The sequence below is a fragment of the Anolis carolinensis genome, chromosome 6, assembly GCF_035594765.1.
Source record: "Anolis carolinensis isolate JA03-04 chromosome 6, rAnoCar3.1.pri, whole genome shotgun sequence".
Classification (NCBI taxonomy): domain Eukaryota; kingdom Metazoa; phylum Chordata; class Lepidosauria; order Squamata; family Dactyloidae; genus Anolis; species Anolis carolinensis.
In genome coordinates, this window is record NC_085846.1 from 19,396,730 (window position 1) to 19,417,781 (window position 21,052).

General features: G+C 39.3%; 1 protein-coding gene across 1 annotated transcript; it reads left to right on the forward strand.

Annotated features, from left to right (window-relative positions):
* The first annotated feature begins 647 nt into the window (after positions 1-647).
* Positions 648-18,861, forward strand: LOC100553329 (serine protease 27). The gene is made up of 8 exons (XM_062957132.1): positions 648-658; positions 5,680-5,753; positions 7,825-7,884; positions 12,312-12,338; positions 12,750-12,915; positions 14,053-14,324; positions 14,488-14,657; positions 15,858-18,861. Exons 1-8 carry the CDS (start codon positions 648-650, stop codon positions 16,167-16,169), a joined length of 1,092 nt encoding a protein of 363 aa, XP_062813202.1. The 3' UTR covers positions 16,170-18,861.
* Positions 18,862-21,052: the final 2,191 nt, after the last annotated feature.

Sequence of the window (21,052 nt, forward strand, 5' to 3'; positions counted from 1 at the left end):
GTTGTCTCCTCTAGGTTGTCTCCAAAATCCTGTTTCAGAGGACCAAACACCCAATGACACCAGAAGCTGAAGATAAATTAATGATTTGAAACTCTTCTTTGTGACATGAGAAAAACAAGAGAAACAGAAATAACTTCATGTTGCTCCTTTCCCCCTCAGGTTATCTGGGGGCGCATCCAGAGAGCACCCAAATTGCACGCCCTCCTGCGTTTTCACAAGGGGCATCCAAACGACGGCCGACGTAAAAACGAATGCTTTTGGGACAAAGTGGGAAAACCTTGCTTTGTTCCCAAATAATTTGACAACTGGAAGGACCTGGTTCTTGAAAGACCCAGGTTTTCCAGCTGTGGGCAGTTTCTGGACTGCCTCTCAGAAGTTCTGGGACTTCTGAGGGGGCCGTCTGCACAGCCCTCTTGCATTTTCCAGGCTCAATGAGCCCAGAAAATCCAAGAGGGCTCTAATGCCACCCCCACCACTGAAAAGCCTTTAAAAAGGAAAATAATTTTAAGTAACTTACCTGGCCGCCATTCCCCCCTCTCCAGAGTTCTCCTGGTGCATAGAAATGGCACGTCAGGAGAAAATCACTCCTGCCCCCCTTTCTCCTGGTGTGTTATTTCTATGTGCCGGAGAGCTCTAGATAAGGGGGAATGGCATCCAGGTAAGTTATTTTCCTTTTTTAAAGGCTTTTCTTTTGGGGGGGGGGTGTTTTGGGGGGTTGGACTAGATGGTCCATGCAGTCTCTTCCAACATATGATTTATTTACATCATTTTTACCCCACCCTTCTCACCCGGAGGGAGAGATTCTAAAAACTCTTTATGATGCAACCTCTCTGATCTCTTTCATACTCCTACAGCAAATAAACATGTTCTGTTAGGCTTTTGCCATAACCCCTTTATTCTCATGTCCCATATTAACTGAAGTATCTGTTACTAAAACTACAGATATTTTCGAGTCTTTAACCCAGTCTAAATCACCATCAGACTTCTCTGTTGTCTCCCATGAAATCTTCTGATGTATTGTGAAGCACGATTCACATTTCGGGCATCATCGTCATCATCATCATTCTTCTCTACCTTTGTTGGGATCACCATAGTGCTGCCAAGTTTAAGCTACTATGATTTTATTGTGTCACTGCTCATGAGGAATTTTTTTCCAGGAGCTCAAATTTCAGCCTAATTTATTTGGAGTGTCACCACTCCCAAAATGCAAGACAAAAGAAGGAGGTTGCTATGAAGCTAAGGGTGGATAAGAGTGAAGGATGGCTGGGCATGGAAGATTCAGGTGTGGTCTCTTGCTTGCATGTACATCTTCCTAGCAACCCAGACAATTGGCCAAGGCAAGATGGGTGCTAGAAAGAAAATGTTGCATGCTGAAGAGATCTGCTGAACTTGTTGGTCAACATTCTAGACCAGCACCCATCCCACCCTCCACAAACAGCTATATAAGTAAGATGATTCCTATCCGTGATCATTGGTTATCTGTCAACAGCTTTCAATCACGGTCGTGTCCCATTTCTGGAAAACTATAAAGTCTTCCTCTTTTGTAATTTTTTTCTCCTGGTACAAGCAGAAACAATCATGTTGGAATGGCAAGTAGTCAAACAACAAGGTCTGGTGGCTACCAGGAAAGCCCGCCTGCTCATGCTTCTCTTAGCATTGATGGGTAAGAAAATCACTTGTTTTAGTTTATTTTTTTCTGAATGCTAAATCTGTTGTGGTAAACCAAGAAAAAAAGAAGTCTGCGAGTTTTCAGGATTGTATGTATACTGAGACAAACAATATTCCTGATAGTTCAAGCAAAGAAAAGGTATGATGTACTAATACTGTGGTAAGGTTTATTAGTTAAGAATGTACAAGTCTATGTTCAGTTCCAGATAATCTAAACAAAAATCTATTTCAATCCATGCCTTAGTTTATTTAATCCCTACTTGATTGTACAAGGCTAAGATTGTCTTTCAATCTGTTATTCTTTAAGCTCCTTTCAATAGATTTCTTTCTAGCTTTTTATTCTCATTCATCAGTCTTATATTTCAGAAGGAGGAAAATATGCTTTTGGCTAGATCATTTTATAAACATTACATTTTGCAGGACCCATATGTTATCAGTATATTTGGCATGTATCTGATCCTGATTCCCAGATCTGATTCTAGGCAGATGTTGTGAAGTCCATGTCCATCTATGGAGAAGTAGGACATAAAACCGGATTTTGCTAGTACTTCCCTCAAATCTGGAAATAACCCTTGTTCTACATTCAGCAAAAGTGGAAAAGCTGTGTTTTAAGCATCTCTGGTGGAAATGCATCAATATGCATCTTTTTTGGTATATTTCATTATACCTTTAAACTGCTTGATCTCTCATTAGATCAACTGGTGTTGATTTGCAATACATGAAAAGCCAAGAGTTTGATAGCTCAAACATAGTGAAGTGCAACAAAACAATTTCTTGTCTAGCAAAATAGTCAATGGAAGTTTGAAATGTCTTATCAATTCTATGTTAAGCTTGCTGCTATTCTTATGTATTTTATACTTTCACCAGGTCTATTGTGTCCTTTTTTCTTTTCTTTTCTTTTTTCTTTTTTTCTGGTCTCACTGATCTTTCTAAGATCTTCATCACTCAGTGCCTTGACTGAGGTTGTCCACTGATTATATTAAGCTGTTTTTTCGTCATGAGGTTGGACTGAATGGCCTGTGAGGTCTCTTCCTACTCTATGATTTTATGATTCTATGGTTAGATGTCCGACAATACATCATTGGCCATGTTTAGAGATGGCTTCTCTTCCTTCTGCTTCATGAGAAAAGTATGTCTGTGTGTAGAAGGAAATGAGTCTATGGTTGAACTGGGAATTAATCGACACTATCCAGTTTAACTACCCCAATTCCCACTTTGAGAACCATGGGATTTGTACTTTGTTGAGAGGTACTCAAAACTGTTTGCTATACATTGCTAATTCACTTATCTGTAGTATAGTTGCCAATGTAGTTTAATTTAAAATTTAAACTTCATAGTGTCTTTTCTTGGGAATCCTAATTTAAGGGAGTAGACTAGAAAGCTCTAGCAATGAACTTTGAGAACATCTTAATACTTCAAGCCTCAGGATTTGTTAGACTGGAACTATTACAGTCATATAACTATCAAATTGATAGAAATGGACAATGTGACTGTAGGGATGTATCCCATGTTGAAGAAAAGCCAGGAAATCATTGGGTTTTCGGCACAAAATGTCATGGCATTGTGGGATCAGGAAACTCTTAAGACCTGTAAATCCTGTGAGCTCCAGTATTATCAAACAACATCAGTCATATGTCCAACCATTTCCTAAGGAAACAGAACTCTGGCTAAGTGCTGAAAATACCACATAGAAGTGAGGGACACATTCATAACTTATAAGACCTGTTATTTAACTCCTGTCAAGCAGCCCACACAACTTCATTGTTCAAGAAGTATGCATGTATTGTAGTGTAAAAGCACCTGCCCTATTTCAGCTTGACTTGTTGAGCAAAACAATGGAATGTCACAATGGATGATACTGAGGGAATGCACCAGAATTAAAAATGCCAGCTCAGATTTTCCACAGAACATGGCTTGGAAAACAGAACTGGGGAAAAAAGATAGAATCGCTCTAGCGAATCTTGCGTATCTTTCATTTTGATCCAAAATGCAATCCTTTCTGAATCAGAACCAACCAAATAATGTCAGCAGCATCTGAAAAGGATAGCATTCCAATTATAGGAATGTGATCATTTGCTAATTTTCTTCTCAAAGGTGGAAACAAGTAATTACAAGAATTTTTTTCTGCTGCAATTTTTTTCCAAAATTATACAGTTTTTAAAGGCTATTCACAATTTTGGACTTATTCTGTACAAAATTCAGCCGTGGTTGTTTTGCACAGGAAATTGCATTTTCTGTGTGGGACATAATAAGATTTTCACAACAGAAAATGTTGTTTTGTGTATAGAAAAAAGAGCTATAATCGGGACTTGTTCTGCATAAAATTCATACATGAGTAATTTACACCAAAAAAGCATTTTCAATGCAAGAAACAACTTTTTTGTTTGGAAAACGATGCTTCAATACAGACATGTTAATTTCTGGACAGAGAATATTATTTTCTACCATGTGCAAAATCAACTATATGCAAAGTGACTGGGTTGACCTTGAATTAGCTGGGGGCGGCGACGGCCGACAGGGAACTCTGGTGTGGACTGGTCCATGAGGTCACGAAGAGTTGGAAACAACTGAGTGAATGAAGAAGAGCAAATGTTTACTGTTGAGTTAAACAACATCTTATGTGAAAGAATTGACATTTTTGGCAATGAAATGTTATTTCCCATGAAGAAAATTCTGTTTATTATGAAAATAATAATAATAATAATAACAATAATAGTAATAGTTAACTACATGTGAATTTTACGCAGAACAATTTTTAAACTTAAAGGTCAGTCATCAAGGTTTTTCAACACTTAAAAAACATGTTTGCTGTTAGAGTTATTTTTGGATATGGTTCCTTTATTTACGTCACAATTTGTTTGCATTATGTTTTGCCTCATTCCCACAAAGGTGACTAACAATAAAAACCAATATAAATTAAATTACAAAATAAAAACAATGAATTAAAACTTCTAACAACCTAAATACTAACTACCTAAAGATGGAATGACAATTGAAACTTATTCACATAGGGTAGGGATGCTGCAACTCAGACTACCTAAAGATAGAACAACTAAAACATATTAGCATGGGGTAGGGAATCTGCAACTCAGAAATGGCATTTAATACAGGTTATACTACATAAAATTAATAAAGCAGTTTCACAGCATTGTTGGAGATGATCTGGTTATATGAATCAGGTTACTTGAAAGTTGAGCAGTAGGTGTGAAATTTACTATTAATGTAAATTATTATTTTAAAAATCTAATGAAATATTTTTAAAAAGGGGGGGGGGCTATATCAACCCAGTCCGAAGCCTGTTCTACAATATCAAATCCCCACTTCCAAGATTTTAATTTCCTGACTGTTTATAAACACCCCTTTCCACGGACTGTGTAAATCCCAACATGGGGTTCCCTTTAACTTTAGTTCTCATTCTAAAACATTTTCGTGAACATCCTTCACAAATTTCAACCAGCTGTGTCTTGAAACTCCACATTACCTCATGGCTACAAATCCTACCAGATGGTTCCAATTCTGAAATCACAACACAAGTCATTTGTCTTTCTGCCTGAGCAAAAAGCTTTGCCAAATATTTATTATTTTGGTTCTCCTCCAGTTTTGCCATTTCCCCTCCAGAATTCCCTTATGAGCAGAACCCCCATATTTCACCGATGATCCTTTGCACCTGAAGATAACTTTTCACTATGGATTCATTTGAATAACTGAAGGGGAAAAAGCACATGTGGAAGGGGAGTTGTCATCTCTTCAAGTCTATATTCTTTTTTACAAGCTCTTTCCTTACTTTACCTCAACTCTGCCAATGTTCTCGGCAGACAGTTTTTTTAAACACTCCTTCAGGACATATTTTCAGAAACATTGGTTGTTTCTTCTTCTTGCAGACATTAAATCACCCTGCCTTCATGTCTTATTGCAGTGGGGTTTGGTTTTTTTCACCCTAATTGCCTCCAAATTATTTTTCTTGCCTCACCCTTTGATCTCTACTGATTATTTCCACATGGTTTTGTAAAGGTTTCAGTCAGTTCTCCTGACTAGCTTTATTTGCTTTTGGCTCGCTTATATCCTAATTGCGGTTGGTTATTCTGGTAAGAATTTAGCATTTCAGCTTATAAACCAAGGATTGCCAGATTCCCTACATGAGGGAAATGGATCTACCCCAAGCTACCCAAATTTGTATTGCTGTGTCTAGACTTGAAATTGCTGCTACAATCTGGTTGCAACTGGTGCATCTGTCGTGCTGAGGATGCTTCCTATATCAGAGAGCCATATGTGGTTGCAAGAATGAAAACTAAAAAAGGTTTCCATCCATTCAATGGTTGTGTAGAAGATGAAATTTCAACAGATGCTGCTTGTTACTTAACCAGGTAACAAGCAACAGCTTCTGATACTCCGTCTTCAATGCAATATTTTGTGGATTTGATGAATATGGTCTCTGTAGAAATCTCTAGGTCTTCCAGTAGAGATTGACCCTAGAGTTGTACTAGAAGACCTAGGGCCCTTCCACGCAGCCATATAACCCAGAATATCAATATCAATGTGGCAGAATAAGCCACAAAAGCTGCTTTAAACTGGACCATCTCAGACAGGCCCTATATCCCAGAATCTGATCCCAGGCTTTTTACTTTAACCTGGATTATATGAGTCCCCACTACAGATAATCTGGGATAAACAGAAAACCTGGGATCAGATCCTGGGATTTAGGGCCTGACTGGAAGGGCCCTGAGTCCACATTACCATATATTCCAGTTCAAAGCAGGTAATATGTGATTTTATTCAGTTGTATGGAAGGAGCCCTAGAAATTCATAGAGTGGTATTCTATCGGGTTAAAAAAGTGTTTTTCTGGTCACAGTTTTTCCACTTTAATGGGGACCCAAACTCCAGCAAATGTGGAGTTTGTACATTGTACATGTCCTGTGCACATACAAAAAAAGAAAAGGGGCCACAAAGAAAAATAGATGATAGGAGTCTCTAAAACATAAATTGAACTGTGTGGGGAAAACTACAGGTGCTGCTTATTCTAGATTTAGATCTTTCCATATTTGCCCCAAAACTGAGAAGTACATGATAAGGGAGAAATTACAACTCTCCTACTTAGCTCACTACACGTTGGGGTTCTATTTCTTTTTTAAAGAAGTATACAAAATTGTAGTTTCCCACCTGTCACATGCTGTTGGAAGTAGTACAGTGTATTTTCCTATCTCATGCACCTGTGTGGATTGACTACTGAGCTCAAGAATCACTGCCAATATTCTCTCTCTTTCCTCCTCCTCATGCTGTTGCATAAGGCAATTTCTTCAAGATACTTTATGCTGCATTGTGTCTACTGCAGTCACCTGTAATCCACTCACTCAAAAATCAAGGGAGTGTTTGTTCCTTGGGATAATAATATACTTTGGGTTCAAGAAGAAGCAGTTCTCACCAGCTGGAAATATACGTAAGCAGCTACCACAATATGTGAATTGACAGGATATGTACAATATGGAACTATTGATCCCATCTGAGCAGGATTGTTGGGGGAAGTTGAAGACAGTGGCAGAATATGGAAGACCTTAGTACATACGTTTTTTTAAACTGAGTCAATCTAATTGTACTAATTGTACTAAGGTTTTCCTATTCTCCTACTGTTTTCAACTTTCCCCAACATTACTGCATATTCCAGTGGTTCTCAACCTGGAGTCCACAGATGTTTTTGGCCTTCAACTCCCAGAAATCCTAAGAGCTGGTAAACTGGCTGGGATTTCTGGGAGTTGTAGGGCAAAAACAGCTGAGGATCCCAGGTTGAAAACCACTGGCCTATTCCAATGACAATAATATTTTACTGATGGTATGTCCAAAACTGAAAGCGCCAGTTTAGTCATTTTGGTTGATATCCATTGGAGTGTGAACATTACTATACAACAGCTGTGCATACTAATTTGTCAAATAGGAGCTGTACTTGATACATTAGTACTCACAGCTGAAGCCTATGTGAAGCTGCTCTTTATAGAATTAAGAATTGTGCAGACAAATACTGTGGATTTTCAGACAGGCTTGTGGAACAGTATCTCTTTTGAAATCGAGCATAACAATCCATGTTTGGAAAACCTCCGCGAACAAATCCACAGAGAAGGAATTCCAAACCAGATGTTAGATAATATAGCATTTGTCTAACACAGCTCCAACCTGGTGTCCTCCAGATGTCTTGGACTACAATTCCAACCATCCCCAGAGAGAATGTGAGTAATAACACCAAAGAAGAGGGGAAGGAAAATGGAAACAAAAAGGATAGAGGAAGAATGGGAAAAATTAGTATTTAGTTTCCTTTTATTTATTTTTTCCCAATACATATTCCAATCCATAAGCAGCTGAAACTCCCTTAAAATAAAATGAAAAAAACCACCAGCATATCTAAATAAGAGAAAGCTTTCTTAAAGTATGCTCAGAGTTACACGAACACTGCACACAGAACATAATATTGATTTTCATTATTTTTTCTTCAGCTTTCTGTCTCTGTTTATCCCAGATTATCTGGCAGTATGGATTCATATAATCCGGTTTAAAGCAGAAAACCTGGGATCAGATCCTGGGATATAGGGCCTGTTTGGAAGGGTCCTCTCTCTCCTATCCTTCCTCTCTCCTTTTCCCTATTTTCCTTTCCCACTTCTGGAAAAATGCATAGGTGGATTACTTTTCAGTTTTGTTGAAAATCCCACTTTTGTATGTTTTAATTGACAATATATTTATACTTTTTAAAGTACAGTAGAGTCTCACTTATCCAACACTCGCTTATCCAACTTTCTGGATTATCCAACGCATTTTTGTAGTCAATGTTTTCAATATATCGTGATATTTTGGTGCTAAATTCGTAAATACGGTAATTACAACATAGCATTAATGCGTAATGAACTACTTTTTCTGTCAAATTTGTTGTCTAACATGATGTTTGGGTGCTTAATTTGTAAAATCATAACCTATTTTGATGTTTAATAGGCTTTTTCTTGATCTCTCCTTATTATCCAACATATTCGCTTATCCAACATTCTGCCGTCCCATTTATGTTGGATAAGTGAGACTCTACTGTACCATCACAATGATTTCCTACTCTTAGAGGAGTCCCACCCAGAAAATGAACAGGGATGATTTTGCTGGACGCTAAGCACTATGTTGATAAGTAGGCAACCTGTGCCTGTGTAGACTCTTATCATTTCAGAAATCCTTAGGCTCCAACACTCCAACAGTTGTCCCCTCACTGTAAGATGTTATGAAACTATTGATATTTGCAAGAAACCTATTTATTTTTTTAACCAAAGAAAATTAAGCAAATTTTATTTCTCTTCTAGACTGTGTGTGGATTAGTGGTATTGTAGGATTTTCTGTCACTTACTTCCTGTTTGCAAATATAGATTACTCTCCTCATGAGATACGTTACTATCTGTCATACCCTTCCCAAATGTTCCCACGTTAAACATACTTACGCATTCAAAAAGGAACATAAGCATTCTTAGAACGTGTATATGCAATACCCTCCTCCATTGCATGTGTGGAAGCATACTGGGTCGGCACTGGAATATTGCTACAATGGTGATGGGATGGTGTTCTCTACTGCATCAGTTTAGTTCATGGGTCTCAAACTTTGGTCCTCCAAATCTTTTGAACTTCAACTCCCAGAATCCATCATCGTTGACTGTGATGGTGGAGGTTTCTGGGAGTTGAAATTCAATAATTTGCACATGGCAGATTCCATTATTGAATTGTATAATTATGCATTATATTGGAGCCACCTTTCCAAAGGGGTTGGCATTCTGTGTTTGACATATTACTATGCCAGAACATGGGCAAAAGATCTACACAGCACTAGAGTGTTGTGGGAGGAAGAATTAAGGCCGCAGTAATCATGCTAATTAATATATCATGTCAGCAAGTCTTGAGGTAAGTACATGGGGAATGTACAAGCAGCTTATGATCTGGGCTGCAGTCTAGAAAAGTTGGAGCCAAATAAAACCTGCTAGTCTTTCTGGTGCCACAAGGATGAAGGCCTAGTCAACCTGTGAAATTCACTGTCCAACCATGTTGGGAAGTCCAAATGACTTAATGGCTTTTCAAAAATAGTTTAGGATGAATAACCTTCAGAATGTTTTACTTCAGTGGCATTCTATGGATTCCTTGGTTCTTTGTGAGAAAATAAGACAATGGTGGACACAATATCTGGCTGGTGTATCCCATGAAATTATCACTACAATATACCTTCTAAGTTTTTGGTACAGTCCTATGATGACATACTCACAGCTGATACATTATTGTAGCAAGGAATTCCTGAAGACAGGAATCACATTTCTAAAGGCATATGGCTACTAGACGTTCAATTCTTCACTAATGGTGCATCTACACTGTAGAATTAATGCACTTTGACACCACTTTAACTGCCATGGCTCAGTGCTATGGAATTTTCAAAGTTTTCAAATTCTGAACTTTTCCTTGACAAATTTGCTCATGTGAGTTTAGCACAAAGAATGGCAATTTCTATGTTGGCAATAGCATTTGTTGTGCAGAAAAGAATATTTTTGCAGAAAATTCTGTCCCTTGCATAAAAACAACTGTTTTCTGTGCAAATCATCAGATTGTAAATTTTGCCCAGAATAATCCTGCACTAAGACATTTCTTGTCAGTCCAGGATTTCTCTCATCATTATTTTAAACTCTAGCTGCCATGTTTAGTGACACTCTATCTTTGACGGTAAAAAGAATATCCCATCCCCTGTGATAGGTGGTGTCAGCATGATGTTATAATCTTTTACTTATTGCCCCATAAGAAATCTTTGCAGATCTCCTGCAATTTACCCAACAAAATTCCCATCAGATCTTCAAGAGAAAAAAATGGGTTGCACTGTAAATCTCCAGCAAGTACGTACTAACTGGAGGATTCTAGGAACTTCAACCCAAATTAATGAGAGATTTCTAGGAATTGTACAGTTCATATTTCCATATTTATCAACAACTATTTCCAGTCCCTGTCTAAAAACACGGAGAACCAAGTAGGAGAAATGCCACCCTGAATTCAGTTGGTTAAGAGGTCCTGTCACCTTCTGACTTCAGAGGAACTCAAAGCCTAAAGGAGAATTTTTGGCTCTGAGAGTTTATTGTTTCTCTTTTAAACTTTTTAAAATGTTAGAACAAACAAGTGATAGCATCTTAACGTGTCTACACCAGAGAAATGCCAGCAAGGAAGGGTCATTAATACCAGAGAAAGAGGCGCCATAATAGTTTCTTTAGTTGATTTTGATGATGTTATAATTGGGTTTCTGGGTGTTGTCAGGTAGGTGGGGAAAAGTAAATTATGGCTTTGCTAAATTAGTTTTTAAGAGCAAGATTGTCTTTGGAGCATCGGCCTTTGTCTGGAACTGAAGTGTTGATGTCACAGTATTAGAAGGATACCCTGTTCTGATCAGGATGAAGAAGGAGAGGAATTTGATCCAGACAGTGAGGAATTATGGCAAACACCAGGCTATTGTTTCCCTGTTGTGACTGGTGACAGGAAAGCAGTGGATCTATGTGGGTTGTTTGGAAGAAGAGATGGGTACGGCTTGAGTATGGCTTACCTGCTCCATCTCAGACATCTCAGAAGTAATCCATATACAATATAACTATTCTGCTTCTTTGACCTTAATATTGTAATTGTTCTCCCTACTCTCAATTAAATGCAAAGCAAGAGACACAACTGAGATGACAGTTTTCATTAATAATAGAAAAGGGGTTTGTCAAATCATCCATTCCAAAAGCTAGAAATGGGCACACAGCTCTGAACTTCAGATGACTAAGCTTCTTATATTGCATCAAGTTGAATGTCTTTTTGTTGATGTTTGCATGGCTTGCATTTTTTTTCCAAATTTATTTAAAAAAACAAAACGGCAATTTGTTTCAAATTTGAACCCTCTGTAATGTCCTTATGTATTGGCTGCTCCTTTGCTTGGAGTGACAAAATGTCTGGTTGTTTTCTTTGATGGAATAATGAATATTGAGAGAATATTTGTTTAGAACATAGAACATTTAATTTCGGACCTTATCAGACAGGCAGGGGTAAAGTGGGAGACAACAGGGAAAAACGGGAAAGCTTAGAACAGCGGAGGGAACTGTTAGGCTCTGTTTCCACCCATCAAAGTCAGTCTTCCTATGCATTTCCCCATCTTTCCCCACTTCCTTTTTGTCTTTTTCAATGAGGAGTTCGATGGGCTCCATTTCTCTCCTCTTCCCTAACAGAGCACCATGGAGTTCCACCAGAAGTAGCCCTGCTTCATGTCATGGGCTTTGTGGGACTCCGTTCCGGCAGCAGAGAGAATTGGGGAGGAGACGTGCAGGGAAACAATAGCCTGGTATTGCTATTATCTACCATCAAGTTGACTTCAGCTTATAGTGTGCCATAATGAGATCTTCCAAAGTTCCTGTTATTTACAACTTTGCCCAGGTCTTGCAGGCATAGGTCAATGGATTCCCCTGAGTGACTCAATCCATTTGTAATGTGCTATTATTTTGTAATTTTTGTTTTTTTGCTACTGCCTTCTATATCACTGAGCAGCAGCATCCTTTCAAGTGAGATTTCACAGTATGCCCAAAGTATGACATCCTCAGTTTTATCACAAATATCTCCTTTTCTTTATTTTGTGTTGCAGGGATACAGGAGATCCAAGCAAGCAGAGGTGAGTGTACTTTTCCTACAAAGCAAGAACCTCTCTCTAGTAGGAATGAGAACACATTGTCACATTAGAGATATCTCCTCTTTTTTTACTTCTCCTCTCATGTGATTTTTGCACTAGTTCAATGCATTGTACTGTGTCAAAGGGTGAATCTTCTTTCTACCATAAATCCAGAGGACTTGTCATCTGAGAACTTAAGGCTCTGTCCTCATTTCTACCCAGGAATTTTTTTACTCCTGACAGATGGCCGTCCAGCCTCTGTTTAAACACCTCCAGAGAAAGAGACTCCACTTTAAGGCAGCATATCCTACTGTTGAAAATGAGGAAGTTTTTCCTAATATTCAGGTGGGCTTCAATGAGTCACATCCTGATCTTCATAAATCAGTCTGAATGAACTTCAGCTTATTGTTACAGCCTGTGGTCAGCCACCTGTCAGCCTCAACCGGATTGTGAAGGGAAAGGATGCTGTGCCAGGCGAATTCCCCTGGCAGATCAGTTTGCAGCTCAACCAAAGACATGTCTGTGGAGGCTCTCTCATTTCGGAAGACTGGGTGATAACTGCAGCCCACTGTTTTTATCAGTGAGTATAGAAGTTGGGATGGGAACTCTGGGCAGCTATTCCATTATTTGGGCATCACAATCCCTTCTCCCTTGCCATATCATCTGGTTGGACATCTTGGGGAAAGAATATCTTTGGTGCCTACCATTCATCAGCTCAAGTTTTATCTTTCTTTCTTTTTCTTTTTTTTAAAAAAAATAACAAGAAAATAAATGCATATGATGCCCCTTTCATAAAATTAGTGTCTGATTTGCAACTACAACTTATCCGGTCAGAAACGTCTAGTAATTGGCATGAGTTGATCTGGTCACAATCACTTAGTATTCACATTCCTTAGTTATCTCTACCCCTTGGCGATATTCCCAGGGTGGCTTACAAAATTGCAACATTAACAAATTAACCATGCACAAAAATATACCGTACTTTCTCCAGGTATACACACAGTCCATTAGACTCTGCACACATATCCACCCATATTTATTGACCGGGAACTGAGCTTACAAATGTTATCCTTAACTAGAAAAAGAATGACAGAAACAGACATGAAAGAACATTTGCAAATTGTCAAATGAAGACAGACTTCAAAAGCGAAGCATCAAAGGTGAAGAGAGACTTTAGGCTTCACCTGAATGAGGTGGGGGTCAAAATGGTACTCCTTTCCCACATCATGTTTACATGCTAAGGCTCCCAAGTCTATCAGGATGCATCTACACTGTAGAAATAATGCAGTTTGACACCACCTTAACTGCCATAGCTCACTGCTATGGAACCCCGGACTTTGTAGACTGGTGAGGGACCAGCACTCTTTGGCAGAAAAGACTAAAGCCTTTGTGAAAATACAACTTTCAGGATTCTATACCACAGAACTGTGATGGTCTTAGTGGTCTCAAATTGCATTACTTCTAAAGCGCAAATATACATTTAATAGGACTACCTTCACTGCACCTGATGGTAGCAAACTGCCATAGGTAGCAAATGGAAGGCTGTTTCTCCTATAGCACCCCCCACCTCAAATCTGTCCCACCCTAAAACCTACATCCTCCTTTTCCTGCCTGAAGTTTTCAAGCCCAGTGTCCAAGATAGATAGTGATTCAGATGCTTGAAGCTCATATGACATGGCTTCTCTTTCCTGCCCCCCTCTTTCTGTCATGTTTTCAGATTCAGGGATCTCTCCCAGTATCAGGTCCTGCTGGGAGTCACTCAGTTGTCCAATCCTGGCCCACAGGCATGTTGCCTTGGAGTGCAGCAGGTCATCATCCACCCCATGTATGCCGGTCATACCACCAGTGGTGACATTGCTCTTGTGCAGCTTTCCAGGAAGGTTCAGTATTCCTACTTGATCCTCCCCATCTGCCTACCTGATGCCTCATTGAAATTCCCTCCAGGCAAAGTGTGTTGGGTCACTGGCTGGGGCAACTTGCGTCATTCAGGTATGCATGTGAGAGAAAGAGGAAAAATAACAGTGGTGGGGACAAATGCAAGGGGAAAGACCTATGTGTGAGGGGGAGGCATGACAAACAGCAAGTGGAAGGAGCCTCAGCAGTTGGATTCTAGAGAGAAGAGTTTCAGTTGTGTGCAATGTTGTCATTGCAGTCAACCTTCCCTCCCCACAAACCCTCCAGAAGGTGAAGGTGCCCATCATAGACTCAAAGAAGTGTGCTGAGCTCTATCGCAAAAATATGGGTGATGGCCTGAACCCACGAATAATCCAGGATGATATGATCTGTGCTGGCTACCCAGAGGGCAGGAGAGATGCCTGCAAGGTAAGTCCTTGTTATGCATAGCATATCCACCGCAACTCAAATGGTTAGTTGAGAGACCTCCTTTGTGGAATTGGAACAAGTGTTGCCTCAGAAAACCAGCCACATAAATTGGTTAAAATAAAGAAGAAATGCTAGCTAGTCCAAGAGTATCATCTGATGTCTCCATTCCACCTTTGAATATGCAGGAGGTTTCTCCCCAATGTTACACCAATTTCCACACATTCACTGCAACCTGCATCAATGTTCAGGCTCCCATGGAGACACAGCTGATTTCCATCTGGTTTCAAGAGAGGAGAAGCGGAGAGCCATTAGAAGACTCTGAAAGAGTTTATTTTAGACTTTAGAATATTAAATAAGCAATTGGGGAAAGAGAGAAATCCAGTGGCATTTAAAAAAAATTCCTGCCATGCGCTGATGTGTATATACGCACATAGGAATCTCTTCCAGCGGATATCCCACGTCTGCCCTCCATTTTATCCAAGACACAGAAGGTCTTTGAGGATGGTGGTGGTGGTGGGGGGGCGGAGCCTAGGGCTGGCAGGTCCATGTGAGGACCTGTTCTGAGGTCCCAGGTTTGTTTATCCCACATATTAATCCCATGTTTTGGCGCTGTCTGGAAGCGCCTGTAATATCGTAACATGATTGCTGTGCCTGTTTTTAGTCAAGTTGGGAGGTTGTCCAATAAATCAGTATACAATTCTGCATTTTAATTTTATCTGTAATAATCCAAATCTGCTCTTGAAGAAAATAACATTCTTTGTTTATTGAAAGTATTTATTTATTATCTCTCAGACTACCAAGAAATTGGTGACATGTTTGCACATTAGACAATAATCTCACTTGTGTATTTTGGTCTACCACAATTTCTGAATATTCTTCAAGAGAAATCCATGGAGTGTACATTATAGTAGTCTAGTTGGGAGACAATTAAGACATGAATTAATATCAATTTTCCCCAACAAGCAGTGCAGCTAGTGTATTAGCTGAAACTGAGCAAAAACACTCCTTACCATAGTGGCCACATGGTCTTCCAGGAGCAATGCTAGGTCTAACTCAACTCAGGCTGTGAAACAGAGGAATTTCAAACCCATGAAGTGACGTTATATAATCCCAACTCCAGGCCAGTTGTGATGGTCATTTATAAGGTCAACTGCACCATGTCTTTCCCCATCATACATTGTTTGCCTTCTTGGTTTGCAGGGTGATTCTGGAGGTCCCATGGTATGTCTGATTGGTCAGTCATGGGTCTTGGCTGGCATCGTCAGCTGGGGTGAAGGATGCGCTATCAAGAACCGTCCTGGAGTATACAGCCGGCTTACATACTATGAGAACTGGATCCACAGTTATATCCCAGAAATTCAATTTGTCAAAGAACCAAGTGACCCCACACCACGTGACTGGCAAAAAGAAATCAGAGCCCAAAAGCACCCTGGGGTCCACTTGCCAGGCTATGCCTCCCCACTCTCTGTCAGTCTTTTGATATTCTCAATTTGTCTATTGATTCTCATGTAACCAACGCACAGTGGGGAAACCCTTTTGTAACAACCATAATGTGGAAGAGAAAGGCATCACAAGCCTTCTTTGACACCAACTGTACCAAACACCCTGACTTTCATCATCTCCTCTTGTTGGAAAATTTAAACAGAATAGTTTCTTCCTAAGTTCCTATTTTAAGAGAGACATTACAAGAACTGGTATGGAAGACAAGCCAACTCATGACAACTTAAATTCTGCAAATGTAGAAAATGATTTGAAATGGGAGAGAAATGAGGGGGTGGAATGTAGAGCATTTTTTCCTACCAGTTCAGAATTTAAGGGGGAATGACCTTAAATTCCTGAATTCCAAATGTACACGGATACTGTACAGTATATGTTACATAGGTTTAAGGTTTCCAAACATGACTCCACTGAATATTTCTGAAACTACATATATATTTTTAAGAAATCCTCAGGTTTGAGCGTTTATTTCAACTAGGTATATTTAATTAATTTTAAGTGAGAGTTTACAAAAATGAGCAAAATATTTTTATTAGGGGTATGTATATATCTGAAGGAATGGAGAAAGCCCTAAAAGCCATGGTATCAGCAATGCAGAGAATTTAAAAATGTCACAAGCTGTTCAGGTATCCTCTTAAATGTGGGTTAATGAAAGACCACAGTTTTTCTTAAACTGGAGCTCTTAAAAGTTTGCATTTACAGGGTTTTTTTAATTAAAAAGTTTTCTCTTTTCTCAATATTTTATTTAGGAAATAAATAAGGCAGCTGGGAAAGAGCATCTACATGTTTGTGCTTCTTTTCACTGTTCTCATTTCCTGTAATGATCCTGCTTTGTCACGGATAAATCATTTTAATTCTCTGTCATCTTACTTTAAACATGTCCCAGCTTCTTTCTCTTCCTCCCACTCTCCCCTTTATCCTCAGCTTACTTCAATGGCTGCACACTGAGTTTAAAGTGTAAAATGTAGTTTGCATTCAGCTAAGAACCTTATCACGTTGGGATATATTCTTTTTCTGAGACTCTTTGAACACGCTTCCGAATAGGTTCTATAACATGACATTTGTCCCATTCCATCAGTAATCTGTTTAAATCTATCTGCAAAAACACTGTAGAAATGGAGTACACATGGGATTCTAATTGTGTATTTTGATTTAATATAGTTCTGAGGCGCTGTTGTTATGTGTCATCATAAAATCAGTGTGCATTTCATCCGCTAAATCTCATGAGAATGGTAGTTCAAGACTTCCAGCCTGTGCAATATTAGAATTTTTTAAAAAGGATATAGAGAGGCATTCAAATGGAATGGGATTAGCCAGCCTTCAGTGGTGTGATAAGTCAAAGTGCAGTACTGTATTTTCAAAATGTAAGGATCGGGTGTGTTCTTCTTCATTAATAACTCTTGGTGTCATGATCACATTCTAAAGTTGCTTTGCCACATGTTCTGATTTTTGTTTGTGAAATATTTGAGGGTATACATTCTCAAATAGATAAGATACTCATGTTAACTGCATCGGTGTTATTGCAGGTTAAGGAAGATAAACATGTGTAATGAAACCAACGAACATACAAGGGAGGAGCCTTTTGGTTGTTCCTCACAGTTCTCTATAGCTGTTAAGGTCACCTACCTCCCTAACTCTTTTGCATCTAATCTACCTCCTCCAGGTCTGTTGATGTTCCGCTTGGTTTCATCTCATGTTTATATCTTTGTTGAAGTTTTTCTAAACAACTTTATTGCCAATTAAGATCTCATCAAGCTTTGCAAGAGCTAAGCATGTTTGCTCAATTCCAATCTGTGATATGGAAAGCAAGGCTTGCAACACCAGCTAGTGTAGTTTTTGGTTGATGGCCAACAACGAACTGGATTCTGGAGAGAACAAAGCAACTGCATGTGCTTTTGCCAGGGAACAAGAGGGAGGCAATGGTTCAGCGAGAGAGCCAATTGTCTGCATGCAGAAGATTCCAAGTTCAGTTTACAGCATCTTAATTTTTGAAAACAGTGGTAATATGAGAAGCATTGTAGATGGGCCCAACTTCAAACTCTGACATATCATTTGAGAAGACATTGGGTACCAAGTGGTAAGAAAGCTGAGCTTGGAGAAGTGACTTTTTCCAATTAGAACCCCACAGCCAACCCAAAAGTTAATCTTTCCAAACGCTCTAAAGACCTCTGCCTGAGAACATAGAGATTGCCCATTGACTGTCCTTCAAATTGAGGGATGTTTGCCCTCTGAAAATAGAACATTTAATTTAAAGAATCTAAAGAACAGGTCAGCAAAGTATGAAAAGCCACTAATTTTCTCATGCATAGTTATGAAAAAAGATATAAAATTGAATAAAATGACAATGGGTTTTCTAAGTGTTAGCAAACTCTTGATAGGGAGATTTCTGGAGAAATAAAAACCATCATGGTTCAGGACCTTCTCAGCATGAAAAATGCACATTCTTGTATGTTTGTTTGCTCAGAACATGGCATGTTCTGTGTAAAGCCCGTGCAAATAGTGTTTGAAAATGGCACAGGTTCATATCAGTAATATGGAGTCAATACCCTTTCTTTTTTTCCCTAAAGGATAAAGAAAATGGCTTGTGGTGGATATATGTATTTTATAGAAATCAAATTCAATGTATTCATTTTCATAAGAATTGTATTATATCTTTGACTGTTAAGTACTGTATGACTTTTAAGACAAATAAACCAGTTACCTATTCCAGGACTTCATTTCATTTTGGAAGCGTCCCTCCCACTTGCTAACACACAGTACCTGTTTCTTCTGACCTTCAAAATGATGAAGGCTTAACTGAATTTCTCTTGAGCCCTAGCCAGCATATGTTGTTGTGTGCTTTCATGGTAACTCGAAGCTGAAGTAATCATTAGGCTTTTTTGGACTTTGCTTTCCTCTGAGACTAAGGGCCCTTCCACACGACCATTCAACCCAGAACATCAAGGCAGAAAATCCCACAATATCTGCATTGAACTGGGTTATCTGAATCCATGAGAGAAGTCTCCCACAGGATGGTAAAACATTTTATTTGTTTACTTCATTTCTACGCTGCCTTTCTCAATCCTCAAGGCGATTTACAGATCCGGCAAAAATTCAGTGCTGCACAGGTAGACAATAAAACATATCTCATCAAAATGTAAACAATCTAATAAGCAATTTAAACACATATTTAATGTAAACCCTAGTTTTCAGAGCCATAAGCCAATATGAAACCAATTACAACACATTGTCTTTCAGGCACTTACGGTATATATAGATGGTTTCTTAAAATACCCATCATAGAATTGTGATTTTTGCAAATTAAGCCACCTAAACTAAAGATTGCACATAAAGTATCAAATGCTTTCAAATGAGAATTGTTGCTCTCCTCCTTTATGCAACCTCTACTACAGTGGGATCTGAAGACTAGCTGTTTGGTAATATCACACAGAAAGACTTTTCCAAGACCGAACACAGAAAAAAGTGTTAGAGGCCCTAAGCCTTGGCAACATCCTTGCAGATGGCCAATTCCCTCACACTGGCAGTTTCTCAAGTCACTCCTGACATGAAAAAAAATCACATGAATCTGCTATCATTGATGACAGATACCTGCTGAGTTGAATACCTTTGATGTTGCACCTTTCTTTACTAGCATAATTGCACTGATTCAGCATTCCTTCATCATGCATCTACACACCCTGTGCCTTCCTATACAATGGTGGCTCCTTAATTGGTTTTCTTATTATATTTAGCGCAATTACTCAATTTTAGTATTAAAACAACAACAACAAAAAGGAAAAGGTAAGTATAAAATAAAACAAAGCAAGGGAATGAGGGGAATCAAAGCCAGTGATGTCATGTTACTGCTAGCATGTGGATACAGAAGTGGCACCAAGGCAGGTGATATAAATGTTGCAGTATAGGGAGCTTTTGACATGTATTACCTGTTAATAGCTAGGGATGGGAGAATAATAGCAGTAGACAGACCAATGGTGGGATGCACGCTATATCATTTGAAAGGAAGCGCCACCAAAGATGACGGGCCAGCCCAATGCCACTTTGCCTGCCACATGTGACAGTCCATAGTTCAGTTTTCAAATCACTACCCAACACTGGCTCCCCCTAGCAAATTTAGCCAATGATATATACTGCTGATAGCTGTAGCCCAAGAACATGTTGAGGGCTGCAGGATTACTTCTCCTACATTCAATGCTGTGGCTTCCAATATCTGGCTGAGGGTGAAAATGGAATGCCTTGTGAACACTAATTGTAAGCAATGTATTGCCATTTCAGAAAACATTATAGCAGCTCTCCCAAGAAAAAAAGGTATAACATTCCTGGAACCTTGGGAATTCTAGTGTTCTCCAGAACTCATATATTCTTCTTTTTAGTTCATGTTTGGAGCCAAATGGAAACAGAGAAGAGATGCCAGGTTCCTCTGGCCTTCTGCCAGCTATGTAGCATAGCCTTTGGTGTATTGATTGCAGACAGCAGCATCTGAGCAAAAATGGAAGGAATGAAGGCAGCTGGATTCATTTGGCTCTGATACAGGGACCAAAAAAGGATGCTGGAGTAGAACAGAAAAGCACAGGGCCTGCTGGTAGGAATCCAGTCTTTAGTGACCTTGGGTGAACCAGCAAATTGCTGATGATGAATGCTGGCTAGCTGTGTCTGTGTAGTGAAGACTGTGTAGCTGAAAGCGGGGGGCGCAGGGGGGGGAGTTACATGTATTGTCAGAGCCAGAAAGTCCTGTGGCAATGAAAGCTGGCTCCGTGTTCAGCAGAGGTGGGCAACTGCGTCTGGTCTGTGGGCCAATTTTCTGCCCCTGGCAGGAGACTGCACGGAATGCCAAAAACAGCAAAAACAAAGAAACTGGAAATGCTCAGATGTGGAAAATAGATAGATAGATAGATAGATAG